The following is a 21,919-nucleotide window of genomic DNA, read 5'->3' on the forward strand; positions in this document are numbered from 1 at the left end:
TGTACACAAATAGTTAAAAGCTTAAAAAGAACATGTAAACATGTATTTTTATAGAATAGTATTTTGCACTCTATTTTAAATGTTATTTATGTTACTATATTATTATTCAATTTTGTTTTCCTTGCCTTTTTTTCGTTATTCCCATGTTATTCATTTAAGTGTCCACTTAATATGCACACATAAAAAAAAAAAAAAAAAAAAAAAAAGTTTCTAAAAATATTTTTATCTGATCTATTACATATTTGACTGCTTATTTTACTATGTAAAGTTTTTCCCTTAAGTGGATTATATCTTCCATGTTGAAATAATTTTGTGTTATGTTTATTTTGATATATTAGAAGTATTTTACATGTACCATAACATATAAGTAAAATTATATATGTATAAACATATATATATGCAGTGTTATACAAGCATAATGATTCACTCAAAAAATAAACACAATGTAGCTTCATAATAAAAAATTTTTATTATGAACTATAAATTCCCACTTCATGTAGTAATTTCCTTTCTTTGTTTTTTTTTATCCCTTTCCAATAGTTACATTATTAAAAACTTTCGTGTCCAAATTGAAAACAATTTTTTTTCGTACAGCCAAAAAAACAAAATTTCTTCACTCATTTATTCATGTTATAATCCTTTTTTACATGAACATAACAAGCTTAAGAAAAAAGTATATCCTTTTAAAATATTTGTAAACAATGAAAATTTAAAAGAAAAAAGTAATATCGAAAATGGAGAGAGTGTAAAAGTAGTTAATATATTAAAAGAAGACCAGTCAGATGAAGTACGTGCTGAGAAGGGATATAACAGCAGCGGAAACAGCAACGACGAAAAAGAGAAAAACGAACGATGTGGTGATAATAAAAATAGTGGACTAATTATTTATGAACAAGATAACTCCATAAAAAAAAATAATATCCTCGGGAAGGAGCAAGGAAAGGAAAGTTCCCATAAAGTGAATTATACAACTTTGAACGCCCATTGTAATGGTGATTTGAAGGACAAAAATAATGGACAGAATAGATCCATATACGAGCATGACCGAGGTAGTAATGTGTATAAGTCCGAAAAAGATGATATTAACCATGTAACTGTTGAAGGAAGTAAGGGTAACAGTAAGGAAGATGTCGATTATTACAAGGAAAGTAGTCAAATTGATGGTAAAATGGAGCAAGAGGCAGGGAAAGAGGGAGAGGAGGGGGAAAATAGCTATGAATGCAAAAACCAAGGTATGAGAAAAACAGAAAAAAAAAAGAAAATCGATATGGATTTAAAGATAATAAGAAATTTACCTTTAATATCAATTATAGGGAGACCAAATGTTGGAAAATCTACCATATTTAATAGATTAACTAGAAAATTTCAAGACGGTAGTATTGTATTAAGTGAAAGTAGTACAAGAGATAAATTTTATGGGGAAGTGGAATGGGATGGATACAAATTTGAATTGGTGGATACAGGTGGTCTTCTTTTTGAAGATGATAAATTTACAAAAGAAATCAGAAATCAAATTATGTTAGCACTAGAAGAGTCTTCCGTTGTTCTACTAGTTGTTGATGGGTTACATGGGGTGCATCCAGTAGATCATGAAATTTGTAGATTTCTGAGGAAGTATCTTAAAAATAAATATAAAAAAGAAGTGTCTAATATAACACAAAATGAAGAGATTAATTGTTCATTATCTAATGAACAATTCGTAGTAAATGAAGAGATAAAAACAAGTCCAGTAAAAAAGATAGATTATAATACGTTAGAAAAAATGGGAAACCAAAATACTAGTTCCCATGATGTATTATTTAAAAATGAGTCTACGAATGATACGTTAATTAATATCCCATTAAATAACTCCATTCATGAGAATATATCAAATAAAAATAGTAACGAAACGGACGAGAAAAATTATCATGATAAAAGTGCACACAAACTGAATGATGAACATAAGGCTCATAATAAATATAAGACTAATACTCTGCTAAAAGTTATTGTGTGTGTTAATAAATGTGAATCGTATAAAGATGGTCAATTTAAAGCTCAGGATTTTTGGGAGCTAGGATTCGATACCCCATTTGCATGCAGTGGTATTCATGGAAATGGCCTATCCGAAATTTTAGACGAATGCATAAAATATATTAAAAAAGTGGAAATAAATGAATTGGAAGAAGAATTAAATGAAAAAAACACAATAAATATTAGCTTCATTGGAAAACCCAATACAGGAAAATCTAGTATATTAAATAAAATTTTAAATTGTAATCGTTTTATAGTTTCCCCTATAGCTGGTACAACTGTTGATTCAATTGATGTGTTAGTAAAAATAAAAGATAGTGATAGAATATATAGACTTATTGACACAGCTGGAATACAGAAAAAAAAGAAGCATATATCATTTAATGAAAGAACAAGATTTGAATATCTATTATATAATAGAACTGAAAAAGCAATTAAAAGAAGTGATGTGTGTGTACTTGTTATTGATTCATTTAATGGGATTAGTTCACATGATATAAATATTGCAAGAAAGATATTACAGGAAAATAAAAGTTGTATAATATGTTGTAATAAATGGGATCTTATATATAACAAAAATGATATATTTAACGATACTAAAAATTATGTGCTGAATCTTTTGAAGCCAATTGATTTTGCTGATATTTTGTTTATCTCAGCAAAAACATCACAGAGATTACCTAATATATTTGAACACGCAGAAGAAACTTATAAAAATTATACAAGGCGAGTAAATACAAATAGCTTGAACGCTATTATAAAAGAAGCACTGTTACTTAGACCGCCCATTCCTGTAAAGAATAAAACCTTAAATATTTACTATGCCTTTCAAACACATGTTAAACCACCAGGTTTTGTTTTTTTTTGTAATTCTGAAAAAAGTGCGTATGTGAATTATACAAAATATTTAGAAAATAGGATACGAGAAACGTTCAATTTAAAAGGTACTCCAATTAAAATTTATTACAAACAAAAAAGAAAAAGAAATCTTATAAAGAAAATCAAGAATCCAGATAAGTACAACTTAGATATCGAAGCTATTCAAAAAAATTTTACAAAAATGCAGTCTGAGAAACAGAAAGGGTGATCTTGTAAATAGCTTCTATTTTTTGTGAGAAAAAGAGGATCAAAATTATAACATGTATATACATATGTATATATATATGTATATGTGTATGTACTCGTACAAAAACAATTAGCAGTTACATCTAATAAAAAAAATACGTTTGTTTATAAATACAAAGTTTTAAAAAAAGTAGAACATCCAAAATTTCTATATATTTATGTATAAATCGATAAACATTCTTTAAAAAAGTATAAAACAAGGGTATTTCTTTTCTTTTGTAATTAATAAAAGATGAAAAAATAAATAAAATGTACCCATATGCTTGTCAAAACCTTTTACACATAAAAAAAAGGCAAAAAAAAAAAAAAAATTAAAAAATAGAATACCACAAAAATGAAGAGAGGGGAAATGAAAAATATTAAAAAAAAGATGTAAAACTTAATACATTGGAAAGATAAATAACTATTTATAAGCGCATATGTAATCGTGCATACATATATATATATATATATATATATATATACATATATATGCACCTCGATACACTAGTTAAAGTTAAAGGTCACCCTGGATTGGGCATCTGGCACGTCGACCAGGTTGAATTCGCTTTCCTGTGTCTCTTCCGCATCGTTATGAAATGATAAGAAATTAGTAGTTCCATATGTTTCCCTTAAATTCCTTATTAGATTACCAATGTAATCAGATGAATTTTGTGTACTGTTATATATACCCCTATTAAAAACATTTTCTTCTTCTTTATTTGAACATATATCACAGTTTTTTTCGATGGGTATGGATTGGTCACTTTTCATATCATTATTGATACTAGGAATTATGCCAGTGACATCCTCAACAAGGGAAAGTTCATCCTTTTCTGTTACCTCAATATCCTCCATGTTATTTTCATTTTCATGGTGTGTTGGACTTATATCAATCTCTTGTCTTTCCTCATTGTTTACTGCATCGTTTTCTTCATTAACTGTATCCAAAGATAGACGTCTCACTTCATTTGTGTTATTCGTATTTTCATTAATGTCATAGGTTGAGTTCGATTTTTCAAATAGCAATAATTTAATATAAAACTTAATTTTTGAATCTTCTTTTTCTTGACGTTGAGGGTCATTACTTAAGTAGTCAATTATTTTTTCATAATTTATAATTTTATTCATAAATTTTGAAAAGGAAAAATTGTTTTGGTCATATACTGTACTTCTTAACTTTTTTGTCTTAAAGAAACCATCAATATTTTCATCGTCTGTATCATCATCTTCACTATATGATGAGTGGGAAGAGTTATTACAATTACTATTTTCTGAATTTTTTTTTTCTTTCCTTTCAAAAATAGATGTATTTTCCTTCTTGTAGTTATCATTTTGTTGATAATACATATTGTACACTTTAGTGTCAATGTTATATTTATCTGATATGTCTACATAATCTTTTAATTTAAAGGAATTATCACTAGTATCATTTTCTTTGTTTTTTATTTTACAGAATTCTGTATTATTATCACTGTTGTAAGTTTCATCGTTATTGTATTTATCTTCCAAATAAGATTTCTTAAAACAACTACTACTAACACTGCTGCAATCGTTTTGCTTCTCCTCATTAACTAGATCTGTATTTAAATCATTAGTGGGGATACTGCATAGTGTGTTACATATCCCCTTATAATTTAACGAGTTTTCCTCATTACTCGTGTAATATCTATTATATTCTTTACCATTTTTCTCTACATGATTGTCTTTGTTCTCTGATTCTACGCACGATTCACTCCGTTTGCTGTTGTTACTATTTTTCACTTTTTCATTATTTTTTTTCTCTAAAACGTTAGATTTTACTTTGTCAGCTTTTTTTTCATTACCTGTTTCTTCTATTATATTTTTTTTTTTCTTTTTTTTTTTTCCATTTATTTTCATAGAATCCTCATGAGAATGCGAATATTCACATTTAATAGAAGGTAAATAATTTTCATTAGACTCATAGCATTTTTTTATAGCGTCTATTACGCTTTTAGTGTCTTTTCTTTCTCCCTCATTACTGTTTTGATTAAAATTCTTAATGGAAGAATAATTATGGGGTATATCTTTTTTTACACTTTCAGTTGTCATTCCTCTATAATTCTCAAGATTACTTTTAATATGATTGATCATTTTTTCATCAATATAATTTTTCCCCTTCAAAATGATTACAATTTTTTTTAGCTTAAAATTTTCACTTTTTAAAAAATCTATAATATTTTTAAAATAAATATTTGGAAATATAGTGATGTAATAATTTTTAGGATAAAGTAGTTCAATTTTATTCAATGTGTCCGAGAAGTTGTATAAGATATTTTTTATATTATGAAAAACTAATCTTTCTGTATGTTCAGATTCATAGTCATTAAAGGAATAAAGACTTTCATAATTATATATTCGTAGAAGTTCTATTGGTGGTTTTGCCCAAAATGGTAAATCAGACAAGTATGAAAAAAAAGCATAAAATAAAATATCATGCACTAATAATCTATAAGAAATTTCAAGTCCTCTTAATTTTGGGTTTAAAATAGGATCTTCACATGCATATTGTAATATACCTGAATCATATAAAGGCAAGCAAAATTTTGGTAAAAGACGTAATAAATATATATAATTATTAATTGGTTCGAAAATAGTTTGTATTGTAAGCAATTTTGAGGAATTGTAAAATATATCAATGGTAGGAATGGAATCATTATAATTATCATTCACAATTTTGTCTCTTGCGTTATATATAGGGTTAAATGTTCCAATGATATCATTTTTTTTCCATATTTTAGGAATATAATCAGGTAATACTATATTTTCTTTTTTCTCATTCTCCCGCTTTTTTTCCCTTGTTAAATTGAAGTAATCACTTGGGTTGCTATACCTCTTGCTGTAGTTGATGTTGATGTTGCTGTTGATGTTGCTGTTGCTGTTGCTATTGCTGTTGCTATTGCTGTTGCTATTGCTGTTTCCATTGTTAGTATTGCAGTCGTTTTTAATACCACTGTTATCTTTCTTCGCATTAGTCCATATACCTTTTGATATCAATTTCTTGTATACTGCATTTTCCCTATTTTTTTGTTCCCTTTTAAAAAATGAGTCTTTTGGGTATACTTCTTTCGCAAGAAGTCTAAGGTTAATGTATTCATTGACATTATTTTTTAACTCCAAACTCTCTTTTAAATTATGATATTTAAATTGTTTATTCAAAAAGTAAAAGTCTAATAGAGGAAATCGTAACTCTCTTTCCTCATTTTTCAAATTTTTTAACATTTTATTTATTTCTTCATTGTTCTTTTCACTGTTCTTGTTCAAATAATCGAAACAATTTATTTTCTTTTCATTTTTTTTTTCAATACCGTTTCTCTGTTCAAAATTAAACATTTTTCATTCTCCATTCGTTCTTGGTGATTTAAAGAGAATTCGCTTTCCAATTATTTACAACTGTCTTGTTATGGGGACAAGCCAATGAAGAAAAATAGAAAATTATGCGATGAGGAAAAAATGTTATAAAAAAATAAAATAAAATAAAATAACTATAATAATATTAATATAAAAAATTATAAAAAAAAAAAAGAGAAAGAAAAGACGGAAAATTAAGATATCGAAATAAATGAAAAAATTTCCCAAAATTTTTTATTAATTTTATACAATTGTTTTGTTTATATATTTACATATTTTTCAACAAATATATGCATATTTCTTCTTATTTTATTTTTCAAAAATTGAAAAAAATATATTGTAGAATAATTTCATAAGTTGTATATTTTTAACCTACATACTATTTATATAGTACAATTTTTTTGATGTTTTTTTTTTTTTTTTTAAAGTATGTGTGCACAAATATTTGTTTACGTATAATATGATATATAATTTTTTTTTTTTTGTACTTTTTGCACATTATTTCAATAAAAATAGTAGAATTTATAACACTTGTAATTTCTATTCGTCACTGGATGTATGTACATATAAAATTATACTATATTATGATATTTTTTTTGTTTTTGTTTTTTCGTTTTTTTGTTTTTTTGTTTTTTTGTTTTTTTGATTTTTTGTTTTTTTTGCTCTGTTTTGATGTATTTTATGTAAAAACAAATTTAACATGGAAAATTTGTAAAATATGATTTAAAAAAAAAAAAAAAAAAATGTCTATAAAATACAAAAAAGTAAAGACATTTTTTTTTGTATACTCCTATAATTTTTGAAAACAGTTCTACCAACTTTTTATGGCATACCCATTCAATGAGTCAATTTACAATTTTGAAAATATAAGCAAAATATATTTATGCATTTTCTCCTTATACTTTCGAACCTTACATATAAAAAGACAATGGAAAAAAGTTAATTTATGTTATAGCTTAAAGATATGTTTCCTTTGGAAATATATGAAAAAAAAAAAAAAAGAATTAAAAAGAAGTAAAAATAAGGAATAAATTGATAAACGAACAATAAAAATAATTGAATTAGTGTATCTACTATTTAATGGTAACGGTTGCATTGAACGCTTGTAACCAAAGGATACTAATCAGCCATGGTATTGTTTTCTTATTACATTTTTAATGTACATAAATAAGAACACATATATATACAGGGGGATAAATATTTTTACGCAAGTACTCATTTAATTGACAAAAATCAATTATTATTTGATTTTTTTTAAAAAACAGTAGCCATTTTTTTATATAAAAAATAGTCGTACAGCTTTTCCCCTCCCCCATATTTTTTAGTTTGTATGATTAAATTGATCTATATACGTATATTTTAAGGTTATATTCCATAAACAAGTTTTTTCTAATGGACATTAATTAAAACAAAAATAATATATATGTTTATGTAATACTATATGTAATTATATATGTACATATTTAATACCAAATTAACACCTTTTTTTCGCAAAATTTAACGTCATTTCTTATAATGTCTTTTAATCTGTTCAGAAGAACAAAAATGAACTCTATAGAACTTCCTTCTTTTCAAATATAACAAAAATATTAGCGTTGGATTAAATAAATTATTCTTAAATATGAAAACAAATTTACTATATATAATCTGTTAATTATTACGTTTCCTGATAACAATTTAGTTGTAATTGTTATGTAATAAAATATTTTTGTAAGTTATAAAAAAAAAACATGCAAATAATACACGTAAAAAAATGAATTTAAGGCCACCAGTATATATATATTTTTACAAATTTTTAATATTTTTTAAGAGTTTATTTTTAATAAAAATTGTGCCTTATTAACCAAAAAAAACTCTTTCTTTATAAAATAAAATATATTAAGGAACAAATATTTCACATCAATAAAGAATAAGAATAATACAAAAAAAGAAATAAAAAAAGGTTTTTTTAACATATGTAAAATAATTAATAAAATCTAAGGCCACTTTCAAAACTTAAGTACACAGTGGAGAGCTCTAAATTCCGAAAGAACGTTTACTAAAAGATTTCAATGCATACATTTTAATTTTAATAAAACATTATAAAGTACAAATGGAACATACTCATATATATGCATATATATATATATATAATATATACATATACATATTGTACATATTGCATTTATATATAAACTATTTAATATTTTTCAACACACCACATAACATTCAAACATAGAAAATTTTATTCCATTTTACTTAATGACCTATAAAATACATTTTTACAATTACCACACTGTTTTCAATGAACCCATTTTGTAATATAAAAAAAAAAAGCATAATTTCTGTAGCAAACGCTTTAAAAAGGTTTCATATTTAACGCATTTGTCATATATTATACGTTCCACATCTATCTATCTATATATATATATATATATATATATATATATATGTAATACATACATGAACACATTATTTAGTATTAAAACTCATAGTGTTTTTATTAGTATACTTTTTTTAAAGCATAAAAAAAAACGACAGTACATAAAACTATAATTTTAAACTAGAGCAATATGCTATTATTTTAATACTTTTAACCTATCTCCCACTTTTTTTTTCTTTTTGCTACATTTTCTTACTATATGTTTTCATATTTCCCTTTTATTTTAATATTATGTAATATATCATATTATCCTTATATATATTTATTTCATAATACTATTATTTTATATACTATTATTTGATACTATATATATTAATACGACGATTAAATTTATAGGTATATAGAATATATATTCAAAAAAAACTCGCAAAAAAAGAATAATTACTATAAAAAAAAAAATGAGTATAATACCCTCTTATAACTAACTTTTTTTTTATATTTTATATGAATTTATTTTAATATTTTTTAATTAAAATTTTTTTGAAATACCTATTGAAAAATACTTCAAGGAGGTTATTAGGGGGTTCCATAATCACTATAAAGCATTTTTACTTTTCTTTTTAAAAAAAAAAATTGCATGTATTTGCATGTTCCTTGTATCAGTAGTAATTTTTTTTTTTTTTCTGTAATATTAATAAAAATTCTATAGAAAAACCATTTTTAGTACATAAACATGTAGAGTAAATATAATAAAAAGTTCTAAAACATCTTGTATTATTAAAATAAATACATACATTTATATATATTATTATATATATATATGTATATTACTATTAATTTTAAAGGATATTTTGCTAGTATATATTGTAAAAAAAATTATTTTTTATAATAAAAAAAATATTATAATGGGATTATATATATATAAAATAGTAATACTATATTTTTATATAATATTAAAAAATTTTTTTCTATTGAAAAACCGTTCATTTTAAAAAATTTATTATATATATATATATATATATATAATTTTATATTAATATGTTTTAAATTTTATATTTATTTATAATTATATATATAATAATTTAAATTTTGCAAAACAGTATTTTCTTATTGTTTTTTTAAAAATGCAAATTGAATGCAATTTAAAACATAATATACTTATTTCATTTATATATAAATAATTGTAAAAAATTACCTAGTGAAAATTTAGTTTAAAATAAAAATAGTCATATATAAAGATGTTTTTTTACTATTATATATATTTGAGCGCAAAAATATATATAAAATAATATATATATATTGTTGGATTCACCAGGGTATATATAAAGCTAGTGTTAAAAAACATTATATTCATTGCAAAAAAAATTTTACATATATAAATAATACATAAATGTTAACACATATTCATCACTTCCACATCTATTGTATTATTATTTATATAATGCACAATAGCTTTTTAATTCCTTATTTAAAAAAATATAAAAAAGCACAATCAAATTATAAATATATAAATATATATATATATATATGTAATGAATTTTTTCTGTCATTTCAAAATTGTATTTGCATCATATATAAAATATATATATAATTTTTTATAATTTATTAACAGCTTTTTTATAAAATTGTGCTTTTTATAAATACTTTTCGCATACCTTATTATGTGTACATATATATATATATATGTATATATATTTTGTGTTACAGTATTGATTGCACAATTAATATTATAAATCCCTAAACATTTATTGATATTATTATATGTTTTTATATTTTTTTTACATATACATATATACTTTTTACAAAATAGCATGTTTTAAAAACGCTACGCTATTCCCACAGTATATATATATACTGTTGAAAATGATATCTCTGTGTTTTTAAAACATACATTTATCTTCGATAAAAAATATAATACTGTTATATTATATGTGTTATTCCCATTTGATTTTTTATTTCATTATTACGCATTTTTTTTTTTTTTTTTTCATATTACTTTAAGCAGAAAGTGTATGTGTGCATATGTATAAATAAATATATTTATACTATAAAACACATATGTATTTTTTATATAAAACAGTACACACTGTATAGTTTAGTGCTTATAATTATCTTATTTTAATATATATAAGAATAAAATAGGTATATTATATATCATATATATATTTTTTTAAATTATGCAAAAAATAACATATATAAACAAGGGCATATATAATGACTGTTACATTAGATAACTTTAATGATCAAAAAATATATAGTTTTCAAAATAAAAGAAAATATAACTGCTGCTTGAATTTTACAAGATTCACAAAAAGAAGGAATAAGAATAACGATAATTATAGGGATAGTAAAATAAATATTAAAACAGCGTTAATCAAAAACGAAGTAATTGATGATGACAATGAGGAGTTTAATGATAATAATTTAATGAGAACTTGTCACAGATTGAAGTTATATAAGCATAGTAGTAATAAAATAGAAATATATTACCCATATGATAAAAAAAAATTAGATAAGTATGATTACGAAAGGGATCAAACGTTCTGCTCCCTTACAGACTTGGAGGATATGAATAATGAAGATAAAAGAAGTAAATTTTTTTATTATAAAAACAAAAGTATAAATGATTATAAATCATGCTTTGAAAAGAAAAATAAAAAAACAAAATGGTTTAGATTAAGGGAAAAAAAAAAGAAAGATTATATAATGGAAGAAAGTCTGAAATATCTAAATGAGTCCGTGTGCTCGAATTATAAAGATGCAAATAAAAATAATAACATAGATGGTCCTTCCAAGTATACTAAAAATTGTGTCTTAAACTCTACTGTTAATGGAATAAGAGGTTTTTCAGCATGGATATTTTGAAAAAAAAAAAAAAAGAGAGAAAGAAAAAGAGATGAGAATAATGAGTATTAGAATGAGAAATAGAAAGACATTAACCATTGTATGATAAAAAAATATGAGTGAAATGAGAGCCGAGTGAGTCAATGTAAAATAACAATTTTTGTAATATATATTATATATATATTTATATAATATATATCCAGATTTAATAGCGCGGTAGTACTTCCTTATATTATCTTGAGAGAAAAAAAGACTATGTTCTATATTTTAGTTTTACGTTCTTATCGTAAAATATAGACTTAGTCATTGAAGCTTCTTTCAGAATACTTAAATTTGTTTTGAAAATGTATGTAATATTATTTTATTTTTTTAAAGTGTTTATATTTAGTGATTTGTTTATTTCCTTTTAATTTTATAGTAAATAAAAATGAGTATCAAATAATATAGTAGTTTGTGAGTTGGATATATAACATAAAAATGAGTTTTTTTTATTTTAAAAATTTTATAGAATTTTTTTTAAAATAATAATTTTTTTTTTAAAATAATGTTTTATTTTATATTAGTATTTTTCACGAAATTTATAGTTAAAACATTTTTATTATATAATAATACATTATTATATATATATATAATGTTTTATTACGTGTAATGCTTTTATTATAAAATATTTTAAGGGATAAAATTTTCTTTCCTTTTTTATCCTTTTTTTTTTTTTTTTTAACAAAATATTCACCTTAAAGGGAATATATGTACATTTATATGTATATATTCTATTTATATATATATAAATAGGATATATAATTTTTTTTATAGTGCCCACAAATAAACAATTACGATTTTTAGTATAGAGACATATCTTTACCTACGAATGATGTATATTATATAATATTATATAATATATTATTTCGATATATTGGATTGAGTTAAATATATATTATTAAATATTATTTTTAATTATACATCCCCATTTAAATATTGGAAAATGGGGATATGCTATACGTACCTTAGCAAAGAAAATCATGTAATTAAAAAAAAAAAAAAAACATATATATATTATATATATATATATAATATATATATATATATATAAATGTGCATTTTATAATGTGAAGAGCATTGCATAGTGTGCTAACGTATAACATACATAATGAGTACATCTGTTAAACTTCTCAACAAATGCTTGAGAATATAAGCTCTTCAACAAGTTTGATTAAATAAAGGCACGTTATTCATAAATACAAGAAATATATAAGGAATATTTCTTGTAAAATTTATTTGGTGTTTTTATAAATAATACAACCTTAAAAAATAATAAAAGAAAGGGGGGAAATTAGGAGTAAATAATGTGTGTTTTATGCTAAGGGTCATATATGATATACTTGTTTGTTTATGTGCGCATAAATAATAAGTGTCTTATTTGAATTGTATAAAAATGTATGTGTTATCATTTAAGAAAATTTATAAATTAAAATAATTTGGCGAAATAAGGAAAACATTACAGGTTTTTTTTTTTCATGTAACAATTAAATGTATAAAATGAGAAATTAACCACATATGATGGTATTCTCTTGATGACAAATGCCTATAAACTTTTTTTTCTTTTGTTGTTCTTCTATCATATTTTTAATTTTTTGTAAATTTAAAAACAAAGATAACTTGTCTAATTTATTTATTATTTCATTTAATTTTGCTTCATTTTTTTTTATTTTTTCAATTATCGAATTTATGCTCCCATTCCTAATTCTTTATACGAAATATATGTAATAGTTAAGTGATAAAAAATATGTCTTTTTTTTTTTTTTTTTAACGACACATTAACATGTATTATAGGTTGCATTCTCATTATTATAAGATTAGATGATGAAATTTTTTAAAAAAAAGGAAGAAAAGAAGAAAAAAAAAAAAGAGCAGCATCATATACGTGATGTGCGTGCGTATAACACTGATGTGCTCACTTACATGCATGTCTTATCTATTCATTAGTCTCCTTTGAAATTTTACGCATTTTAACATATTGATGATACATATATTTTTAACGTAAACACGTATACTACAAACATTCAGATCGCTTTATATCATATCACGTAAGCAGTGTTTAGGTAAGTTTTAATTTTTTAACCTTTTTTTATATACATATGTATTTATTAGTCTTTTGTAACATGTGTGGTTCTATACAATATAAAACATACCAAGACAATAATTTAAAATATGCGCAAGAGTCAAGAGGTTAACTACGTAGGACATTTCGTACAATGTCATGAATATAACAATAGAAGAGGAGGCAAGGATAACAACGAGGGTGATGAAAATTATGAAGTCAGTTCAAATAGCGAGGGTGATGAAAATTATGAAGTCAGTTCAAATAGCGAGGGTGATGAAAATTATGAAGTCCGCTCAAGTGTCCAGGGTAAAGAAAATGATAGAGTTCGTTTAAGAAGTAAGTATGATTTCTTTGTTAAAGGTAAAGGTCAAATTCCAAATGATAAAGAGAGCAACTTTTGCTATGACCACGTAAAAAAAAATTGTAGCTATGATGAAAATGATGAAGATTATGATATTTCTGATAGTATGGAAAATACAGCGATAAAAAATAAGAAAAATAATTTTCTAAGTAACATAATATGTGAGCTAAATATGTCTCTTAAAAATGATATTGTCTGTGCTAAGGATTTGGGTGAAAATATTAAAATGGTTAAAAATAATTTGCCAAAAATAAAAGTAGGTAAAAAATATGTTGAAGTTGGACGTTTAGGTATTTGGAAATTATCAAGTAGCAAATATAAATCTGATATGAAAAATTTAAAAGACAACAATGCTAATACGTACTGGCAATCATCTAGCCTAGGGCCACATACAATTACAATACAATTTATAAAGCTTACTAAAATTTCTAAAATTTGTTTACTTTTTAATTACTCATTAGATGAATCTTATACACCATATGAAATAACGATAAACGTAGGAAGTGATGAAAATCATCTTGAGTTTCTTTGCAGTACCTTTTGTGATGTAAATAAATATCCCTTTAATGATCCTTTTTGGTTTATAATTGATTTAAAAAAATTCCATTTTTTTTCATATCTTTACAATTTTAACCAAAAAGTTTTAAAAAAGACAGATTTTATATACTGTCATTGCTTACAGATTTGTATATTATCTAGTCAACATTACGGGAAAGATACGCGCATAAGGCAGATCAAAGTCTTCAGTCCAAATTATACTTTTTATAAATATGATAAAATGCTTACATAAAAAAAAAATATAGCATAGTTGGAAATGCAAAACGTAATAAAATATGTATGTGCACATATATATATATATATATAAAACTACCTAATATCAACACTTTTTTGTGAAAAATATGTATTAATACTTCATATATAATAAATCCCACATGCTCCATAATGCGTGTAGGTAAATTAAAACAAAAACAGTAACACTTTAAAAAAATAACAAAATGTTTAGTTCATAAAACAATACAATAATTGAAAAATTAATTCATTCTTCAAATTTGCAATGTGTAATTATTTACCAATATTTCGCCACTTTAGAAATTTTTTAAAATTATACGATATATATATATATATATATATATATATATATATATATATATATATACATATATGCGTGTGTACATTTTTTTGCTAGTTGTTCATTAAGTGAAATTTTACAAAATGTTGATCTCTTTTTTTATCAGTTGTCATAATATTCATTTTCCATTTGCTCAAGAATTTTTAACTTATCTGACAATGTTGCATTTAATAAATCTTCATTTTTTTTTTTTAAACGTTTTTCCAACTCATCTTTTATTTTTTCTTCAAAAATTAAAGAATTAATTTTCTGATTACGCATATATTTTTTTTTCGCACTTTTTTTTTTTTCATTATTTTTGTATTTATTCTTATTATTATTCAAAGAATTTTTCTGCTTTACATAACTTTCAAAATTGATAAAATAATTTTCTTTATTTTTATCAAACGCTTTCTTATTAACTTTATCAACAATTTGTATGTTTTCCCCCAAAGAATCAGCCTCACTGTGTTGATTAAATTTATTACACAAATTTGAGTCGCAAAGGTTGTTGTGCATTCTCTCGTCGTAACAGTCACTTGGTATATTCTCGTCGTAACAGTCACTTGGTAAATTCTGGTCATAACAGTCACTTGATATATTCTCGATATAACCGTCTCTGCGCATATTTTCCTCGTAGCACTCACCATTCTCATTGTTATCATAGTAATCACTATTAGAATTTATATTATAACTGTAGCTGCTCATAATATCATCATCGCCAATACAAGCACTATGATCATTTGCACTACTCCAACTTTCGTCAGGGTAATCCGACATTTCTTTTTTCGTATCTCTGTCAGAGCTGGAAGATGAAAAAGAATTGGTTTCATATTCGTTTGTATTGTTTTCATACACGTCTTCTAGCACTATGACTTCAGATGTATCAATGTTACTGTTTTTAATGTCATATAAATAATCTATGTGATCATTTATGTTTAATCTTTGATCGTCTATAATATACAAATCATATTCGTAATTTTCTTTGTCCGTTTTATTATGTTGTTTCTCTTCTTTTTCGTCTTCGTTTCGTTCTTCATTGAATTCATTTATAGAATTTATATTATTATTGTTATCATTATTATCTTTTTCATGCAATAAATCTATATCAATTATTTTATATTTTCCTTTTTTCTCTTTATTGTCTAAATCGACATATTGAATATTTTGATTTATTATTTTATACTTTTTTAAATTATTTATAGTTTCCCTTAAATCCTTTTCACAACCTCTCATAGAATGAAATTTTCTTTTTTTTTCTAAAAATGATAAATCACTACTACTGTTACTACAATTAAACTGTTCGTGTTTTAAAAATATATTAATGCATTCAACATTTTTTTTATTAACATCTATTTCTGGAATTACAGTATCAATGTGTTTGTAGAATAAACCATTGCATACTTTTTTATTTGACTTCTTCACATAAATGGATGGAATGGTTGTATCATCAATTTTTCTTTTTATTCTTATTATAATCTTTTCATTTTGTTCCTCCTGCTTCTTTTCAACGCCCTTATTTTCAGTGTCCTTGTACATTTTTTTCTAATTCTTTTGAAAAAAGGTGAATTTGGAAAAAAAATAATTTTGAAAAATGTATATACAACTTTTCTGACTTTTTGACAAATTTTTAAAACAATATTTTTTATATTACCTTTTGCACATATTTACATAGTGATTAATTTTAAATCAAATAATTTTCTATTAATCATATAACTTCAATGTTTTATGTCTTTCACGAAGCATCCATTTTACGTAACTACAATAAAAAATTTTCACAGAAAATACAAATGCCATTTGGGTCTGTTATATAACCTCACGGATTTTCCCCACAGTATATGTGCTTATATATATATATATATATATATATATATATATTATTCAATATTTCATATCTTCACATTTAATTTTATTTTGTTTGTGTCATGTGATGTTATTTATATGTTTTAAAAGCAAAAAAAAAAAAAAAAATGTAAACAGTTCTTCATACATTGCGTAATAGATAGTACATTTTCATGAAAATACAAAATAAGAAAATAACAAATGGTTACGATCTTAAAATGATAAAAAAAAATTGCTTTTAATAATTTTTATAAATGACAAAAAAGATGAGAAGTAATACGTATATGCATATATATATTTATGGAACAGATAAACAACATGTTCTTTTTTTTCCAAACCACAGGTCATTTTATCAAAAAACAAAACGAAAAATATTGGTTCGTCTCAACAATTATAATAATATATATCTACATAAGAACAGATGGGCTGCACGTAGGGCGAATACATTTATAATATCCCTCTATTCATTTTAATCAATTAACAAATATGCCTTTCCTTTTTGATATAAAAATAAAAGATATGTATATGTATACATATACATACATAAGTATGTATGTATTTATAAGTATGTATGTATTTTTTATTTTTGTTTTTTTACCTGTTTGAATTATTATTATAACGTTACAACAAAAATATTACTGCTTCTCACATTTTATACATATTTTAACAAATCTTTCGATTTGTATATTATTTTAATTCTTAATGAACAACTTGGACATCTTAAAATATTTTCTCCTTTCAAAACATTTTCTAAGGTTACTTCAAAAATATCACCACATGGGCATGGGTAAAAAAAAGTTTTACTTGTTTCATCAAACTCAAAATCTTCTAATTTTACTTCTTCATATATAACATTATATGACTCATTAATCTCGTAATTGTTATTTTCAACTATCATCTTTTGAAATATATAATGAAATAAATACTGATATATGTTACAAATGATTATTAATATAACTTTATATACAATTTTTCAAAATGTATGCTGTTCTTACAAAAATTTACATTCGTACGTAAACAAAAAATAAGTTTGTTCTATTCTTTGAATATAAAAAAAATATATTTAACAATAAATATGTTTGCATAAAATATACATAATGCATACATGTATATGTATGTATATATATATATATATATGTTTTTTTTTTTTTTTTTCCTCAAACTTTTCACTTCATATTACCAACGTTCTTGAAAATGTGCACACCAAATTCTTTTCATAATCAGTAGTTTTAACAATAAAAATGGAGTGACGATTTTACAGTAGTGCAAATGTGAGTATGATATGGCATGTATGTATAAGTTTGTGCGTATATGTATGTTTGTATGTATGTATGAATATATACATGTGAGTGTTTTATTTGTACTTTTAAGCATTAACAAGTTGAAATGCTTATTTTTTTCATAATTTTTATTTGTACAAATCGTATAATACGTAACAAAATTTTTTTTGTCGAATAAAATATTCCATTTGGGCGATTTCTGTAGTGTTACTAAATTTATAGTGCTAAAATGTAAAAAAAAGAAACACTATTTCAAACGTACATATTTATACATATAAACATATATATGTATCTATTTATGTAACATGCATTACATACGTATGTATATATCCTTTTAGTTAAAGAAAATATAATGAGACTTCATTAGAATTAAAAAAAAAAAATTTTTGTTTGTAAAACACTGTAGAATATTATTTTATAAAGGAAAAAAAAAAAAAAGTTAACTCTAATAGAGACGTGTACATGTTTTTAGTACTCCTTTTCGTTTTATTATTTTGTTACCGTATTTTTTTTCTGATTTTAATAATATAATATATATTTATACATTTCATAGGAAAACAAATTCGTCCTCATAATAATATATATATATATATATGTGTTGTGCCAAATTTTTTATGAATAAATATATATTATAAGAAAAAAAAAGACTGTAAAATTACTTTTACCAAATTTTAACCAAAGCTGCTTAGACATAACTTACAGAATTGTAAAACCAAAAAAAGAGTACATCCCAAACAATATAACAGAAAAGTAGTTATATATATATATATGTATGTATTATTTTTTTTTTTTAAATGTATATATTAATTTGTATATATTAATTAAATGTGATATATGTGTGCATTTACTTATGTGAATTGATATACCATAATTAAATGAGCAGTAATACATACATAGTTGTTACGCGTGTCTGCAAAAGCTTAAAGAGTTGAAAGAATATATATATTTTTTTTTCTTTTTTGGAATTTTACAAATTTTGTAAGCGTAATAAAGTGTAAAAAAGGAAAAAAAAAAAATTTTTTTTTTAAGCATTAATAATTACTAAAGTTGTACAATAAACAATAAAAAAAAATTGTGTAAATTAGAGATTTTAAATTGGATTTATATACTTAAAAGGATAAATTATCATGGCTTCAACATTTAGCGTTAAGTTAAAAATATATGATTTATCCAGAGGAATGTAATAATCTATAAAAATAAGATATATAAATTTTTTAAGTATATAAACATATTTTACCGTTTATGTATTTACAAGCCGCTTATTCTTCATTCTGGTTTATTACTGCGTGGAGTTTTAAAGAGAGAATCATTATTTATGTTTTACCTTTTTCAATGAGCTTCATGAGAGATAACATTTTAGCAGATCTATATTTGTTTTGCGCTAGTGTATGTATGTACGTGAGTATTTTTGTACGTACGTACGTATATGTATATGGGCAGATATGCATTGCATATAACAGTTTTGTCTATCTGCACAAATTTGCAAATGATATGAAAGGTAGTTTTTGTTATATTTAAAAAAGTAACATTTACATTTCCATAAATCACTGAAATTTATTTTTTCTGTATTAGTCAGAAAAAATATATAATTAAATTATGTACTTTATATTTTCCATTATTTTTTATAATGAAGGGTAAAAGCATGGTCCCCCCTTTTAATAGGAAAACAAATAGATGGAGTATGGCATACAGCTGTTTTGGTATATGATATGGAATACTTTTACGGTAAAAAGGACATTGAATTTAGTACATATATGCTCCACATTTTGGTTAAAATGAACGTGAAGATATGTGTATATATGCACGTGTATATACGTCTTTGTGTATACATATGCATATATATGTATGTGTACGTATTAATTTTCCACCCATACAGGTGGAGGAATATTATGTCTTGCTCCAAATGAGTTTGAGTCTTATTACGACATAAAACCCGTGAACGTAATAAGCATGGGAACAACAGAATTACAACAATCACATTTTCACGAATATCTTAATGGTATTCAACAAAATTTTACAGTTGATAAGTACAACTTAATTAGCTGGAATTGCAATAATTTTACAAATGAAGTTTGTAATTTCTTAGTTGGCAAAAATATTCCTGAGTATATTTTGAACACACCTTATGAAGTTATGTCTACTAGCAAAGGGAAGTTAATCTTAGACATGATGCAGTCTTATCAAACGTCCATTGCACCAGGTCTAGATGCTCAATCAACAATAAACAGTAAAGGAGGTATTGGAGATAATAAAAGTATAAGTAATAATGAAAATGATGAAAAAAAAGAATATTCAAAACTACCAAGTGTATCATTAGATAATTTCTTTAATGAAAATAAAATAGAAAATTTATTAGAAGAATATTTAAAGAATGATAAATATGATTTAAATGAAAAAAAATTATTTTTAAATACTTTAAAAATATTTTTTGATAACTTAATTACAAATACAAATATATTAAAAAATCGTTATATATACAAAAAACATTATAATTTATTTAATAATGAATTAACTATTTGTGAATATAATAAAATGTTAAATTCCCTTGGATTTTTACAAGGTTTTGTTGAATATGACGAAATAAATAATTTAGAAACCTTAACAATTTTTATTGATAAAAATAATATTAATAAACATGCCTTTTCTGAACATTTAGGTTTATTTATAAATAAAAATTTTTTTTTAAAAAATGAAGACAGTTCCATTTTTAAAATGGAAGCCTTGAATTTTAAGGATGTATCTGAATACATTTCATATACCAGTAAAAAAAATAGTAACGCAAATGATGTGTTTATTTTTATATCAGAAATGTTCATAAACGATAACATAGATACTACGAATGAAAAAAATAATCTCAATTTTTTTAATATTATAAAAGATAGGATCATTTCAGATCCACAAATAGAAAAAGACTTTTTGTCAAACATATCAGACCTATTGAATGCACGAATAAACTCTTTAGCACCTTTGTAGGAAACATATATAGCGGTACGTGGTTATTCAAAAAAATCATTAGGGAAAAACTAAATTTCGGACGAATGCACAAAAAATAAAACTAACGACTTGGCAAAGAAAATTAGAACTTTTTTGTATCCATTGAATCGAAAAAGAAGAAAGGAACGAAAATCGGTTGGATGGTGAAAGAGGGTTTTCTATGAAAGAAAAAAATATAGGAAATAAGCAAAAGTGCCAGTGTAATATTATAAGGAAAAAATCATACATTTTTAAAGGGGAAAACAGATATAAAGGAACTATTACGAAAATTTTCAAAATTGTTAAATAATTATTACGCGTATACATATATATATATATATGCGTGCATAACTGTGTATGTGTGTATATGTGTACATTTTTTTATACATATACTAAAATTGTAACCTGTTTTTACGCATAAAACGCAAAATTAATAATGAAAAATATGTTTGAATAAAAATGTAAAATCATTAATATTGCACAAGTTTATTTAAAAGAAAAAAAAAAAGAACAAGAGGAGCGTAGAATGCATATATTGTATATCCCAAAATTAAAAAACAAA

General features: G+C 23.4%; 6 protein-coding genes across 6 annotated transcripts; 4 read left to right on the plus strand and 2 right to left on the minus strand.

Annotated features, from left to right (window-relative positions):
• Positions 1-472: 472 nt before the first annotated feature.
• MKS88_005574 (GTP-binding protein EngA) lies at positions 473-3,097 on the plus strand (the record flags this gene model as incomplete). The annotated part of the gene is made up of 1 exon (XM_067218849.1): positions 473-3,097. The coding sequence occupies one exon, from the start codon at positions 473-475 to the stop codon at positions 3,095-3,097; it is 2,625 nt and encodes an 874-aa protein (XP_067070784.1).
• A 524-nt stretch (positions 3,098-3,621) lies between these two features.
• MKS88_005575 (uncharacterized protein) lies at positions 3,622-6,468 on the minus strand (the record flags this gene model as incomplete). The annotated part of the gene is made up of 1 exon (XM_067218850.1): positions 3,622-6,468. One exon carries the CDS (start codon positions 6,466-6,468, stop codon positions 3,622-3,624), a length of 2,847 nt encoding a protein of 948 aa, XP_067070785.1.
• Positions 6,469-11,062: 4,594 nt separating this feature from the next.
• Positions 11,063-11,713, plus strand: MKS88_005576 (uncharacterized protein; the record flags this gene model as incomplete). The annotated part of the gene is made up of 1 exon (XM_067218851.1): positions 11,063-11,713. The coding sequence occupies one exon, from the start codon at positions 11,063-11,065 to the stop codon at positions 11,711-11,713; it is 651 nt and encodes a 216-aa protein (XP_067070786.1).
• Positions 11,714-13,900: 2,187 nt separating this feature from the next.
• MKS88_005577 (anaphase-promoting complex subunit 10) lies at positions 13,901-14,944 on the plus strand (the record flags this gene model as incomplete). Its single annotated transcript, XM_067218853.1, has 1 exon — positions 13,901-14,944. The coding sequence occupies one exon, from the start codon at positions 13,901-13,903 to the stop codon at positions 14,942-14,944; it is 1,044 nt and encodes a 347-aa protein (XP_067070787.1).
• Positions 14,945-15,385: 441 nt separating this feature from the next.
• Positions 15,386-16,801, minus strand: MKS88_005578 (uncharacterized protein; the record flags this gene model as incomplete). Its single annotated transcript, XM_067218854.1, has 1 exon — positions 15,386-16,801. One exon carries the CDS (start codon positions 16,799-16,801, stop codon positions 15,386-15,388), a length of 1,416 nt encoding a protein of 471 aa, XP_067070788.1.
• A 2,710-nt stretch (positions 16,802-19,511) lies between these two features.
• Positions 19,512-21,357, plus strand: MKS88_005579 (PPPDE peptidase domain-containing protein; the record flags this gene model as incomplete). The annotated part of the gene is made up of 3 exons (XM_067218855.1): positions 19,512-19,564; positions 20,018-20,109; positions 20,261-21,357. The coding sequence occupies 3 exons, from the start codon at positions 19,512-19,514 to the stop codon at positions 21,355-21,357; spliced, it is 1,242 nt and encodes a 413-aa protein (XP_067070789.1).
• Positions 21,358-21,919: the final 562 nt, after the last annotated feature.

The sequence above is a fragment of the Plasmodium brasilianum genome, chromosome 14 (assembly GCF_023973825.1).
Source record: "Plasmodium brasilianum strain Bolivian I chromosome 14, whole genome shotgun sequence".
Taxonomy (NCBI): domain Eukaryota; phylum Apicomplexa; class Aconoidasida; order Haemosporida; family Plasmodiidae; genus Plasmodium; species Plasmodium brasilianum.